Source organism: Frankliniella occidentalis, unplaced genomic scaffold, assembly GCF_000697945.3.
Source record: "Frankliniella occidentalis isolate FOCC.00 unplaced genomic scaffold, Focc_3.1 Scaffold6, whole genome shotgun sequence".
NCBI classification, from domain to species: Eukaryota; Metazoa; Arthropoda; class Insecta; order Thysanoptera; family Thripidae; genus Frankliniella; species Frankliniella occidentalis.
This window is the reverse complement of record NW_026267136.1, coordinates 3437498-3439244: the sequence shown is the minus strand read 5'-3', so window position 1 is coordinate 3439244 and position 1747 is coordinate 3437498. Positions and strand designations below refer to the sequence as shown.

The window sequence follows — 1747 nt, the reverse complement described above, 5'->3', positions numbered from 1 at the left end:
GCTGGCACCCAAATACTCCAAGTAAGGGATTGTCCAGAAAGTACGTCCGTTTTTTGTTTTGTTTTTAAACTTTATTCGGCAAATTAGGGGAGCTCGCCGCCTGCGAGACCCGGGGTAGGCCACCCCGCAGTACACGTATGCACTCCAGGCAAGATGTTGCCTACCCAGCAGGCGCCATAGGAACTAGCACAGGCTTAACAACTTTGCCAAGGTTCGTAACGGCGAATGACGGGCATACTACCCCGGACGATCCATAAGTACCACAAGTCGCAAGCATCTTTGTGACAGGGGCATATCTGTTCAGCATTTGTCGGTGTCACAGGGCGTGAAGGAGGCCAAAAAATGTAAAACACACAAATAAAACGACGTCGCGGTGCCATTTGCTGTCTATGCTTAAAGGGACGTTACAGGCTGAAGTATCACGGAGAATATGAGAGGAGTCTTTGACCAGCCGACCATTCTCTCACCCCTGGCCAGTTGGGCTCCTTTCAGCTTTCAGCTAATTTCAGCTCGGGGTAGGCCGCACCCGCCCAAAGGAAGTGCCATCTGTTTGCCAAACCAACAGGCGTCACCAGAACGAAACCTCTCACTACTTTCTAGCTTTCATTTTTTTCAAACGTTTTTCTCTACACCAGCAATAAACCATGCTTGCTCTTAAAGTGACAAAATTAACTCGTCGACCTTTTGGCCTTTCGTGCAATAAAATTTTGAGCCCCCCACCCCCCAATCCCAATAGTTTCTTTATTTAACTCAACTCTATGCGTTTTTGCACGTCGGCCACAAGTGGGGAGGAGACTGGAGAGGGAGGGTGGGGGAGCGCCGGGAGGGACGGAGTGGATCCTGGGCCCGGTCCGGTACTGGCGGCGGGGTGGGAGCGAGGCGCGGGGCGGGCGCGACGGCCAAGGGCAAGGCCGGCAGGCCAACACTCCGTGCACATCGCAGTCCGACCCGTCGAACCTCTCGATAAATGGCGAATTTGATTTTATTGCGAGTTCTATATCGCGCAAAATCTGTTTGGGAGCCGCCGCTGAAGGGTTAGCAGGATACGTTCTGAGATATGAGAATTATTTCGTAGCGGGTTGAATGTAGGTTATTTGCACATTGTTTTTCTATTGTACGTTCAAAATTAAATTAGAGCGACGAACATTTTCCTTCCATCCACGCGCAGAGTCAAAAGTGCTCGCTCAGTGCACCTGTTTATGGCGACGGGGCGGGGCGGGGCGTGGCCGCGTGGCCCGGGCGGGGGGAGCACTGGCCCGGCCCGCCCGCCCTGGAAGGCGGAACAACACAAACGTATAGGCCCCCGCGCCCCGCGGGGAGGGCGGGGCGGGGCGGGCTGGACCACGGCGCAGCATAAGCGGGGGAGGAGTATAAAAGGATGGGGGCTTGTCCGAAAACGCACATTTCCTAATCAACAGCCGTCTTAGCGAGTACTGGATCCCCCCAGACCAGCAGCGCTAAACATGAAGGCCTTCGTGAGTATCCTCCGCCTGCCCATCGAGTGCCTCATTGTGCCGCCGCCCGAACACAAGGATTACAGTGCTCTTCTTTTCTCTCTCTCTCGCCACACGCAGATTGCTCTGTCTTGCCTCGTCGTCGTGGCTTCTGCCCGACCCGGCGTCCTCGTCAACGGCCCCCTCGGCTGGAACGGAGTCTCCGCCTACAGCGCGGGCACCCCCCTGGCCTCCCAGTACCACGCTCAGGACGAGCTCGGCCAGTACAGCTACGGCTACACCGGCGGCCCTTC

General features: G+C 55.9%; 1 protein-coding gene across 1 annotated transcript in view; it reads left to right on the top strand.

Moving 5' to 3' along the window:
• Positions 1-1311: 1311 nt before the first annotated feature.
• Positions 1312-1747, top strand: part of LOC113217596 (cuticle protein 19.8-like) — a 3056-nt gene continuing 2620 nt past the window's right edge. Inside the window, exons 1-2 of the mRNA XM_052271538.1 lie at positions 1312-1475; positions 1575-1745. Coding sequence (XP_052127498.1) covers positions 1464-1475; positions 1575-1745 — 183 coding nt within the window. The 5' untranslated portion in view covers positions 1312-1463. The remainder of the gene's footprint in view (positions 1476-1574; positions 1746-1747) is intronic.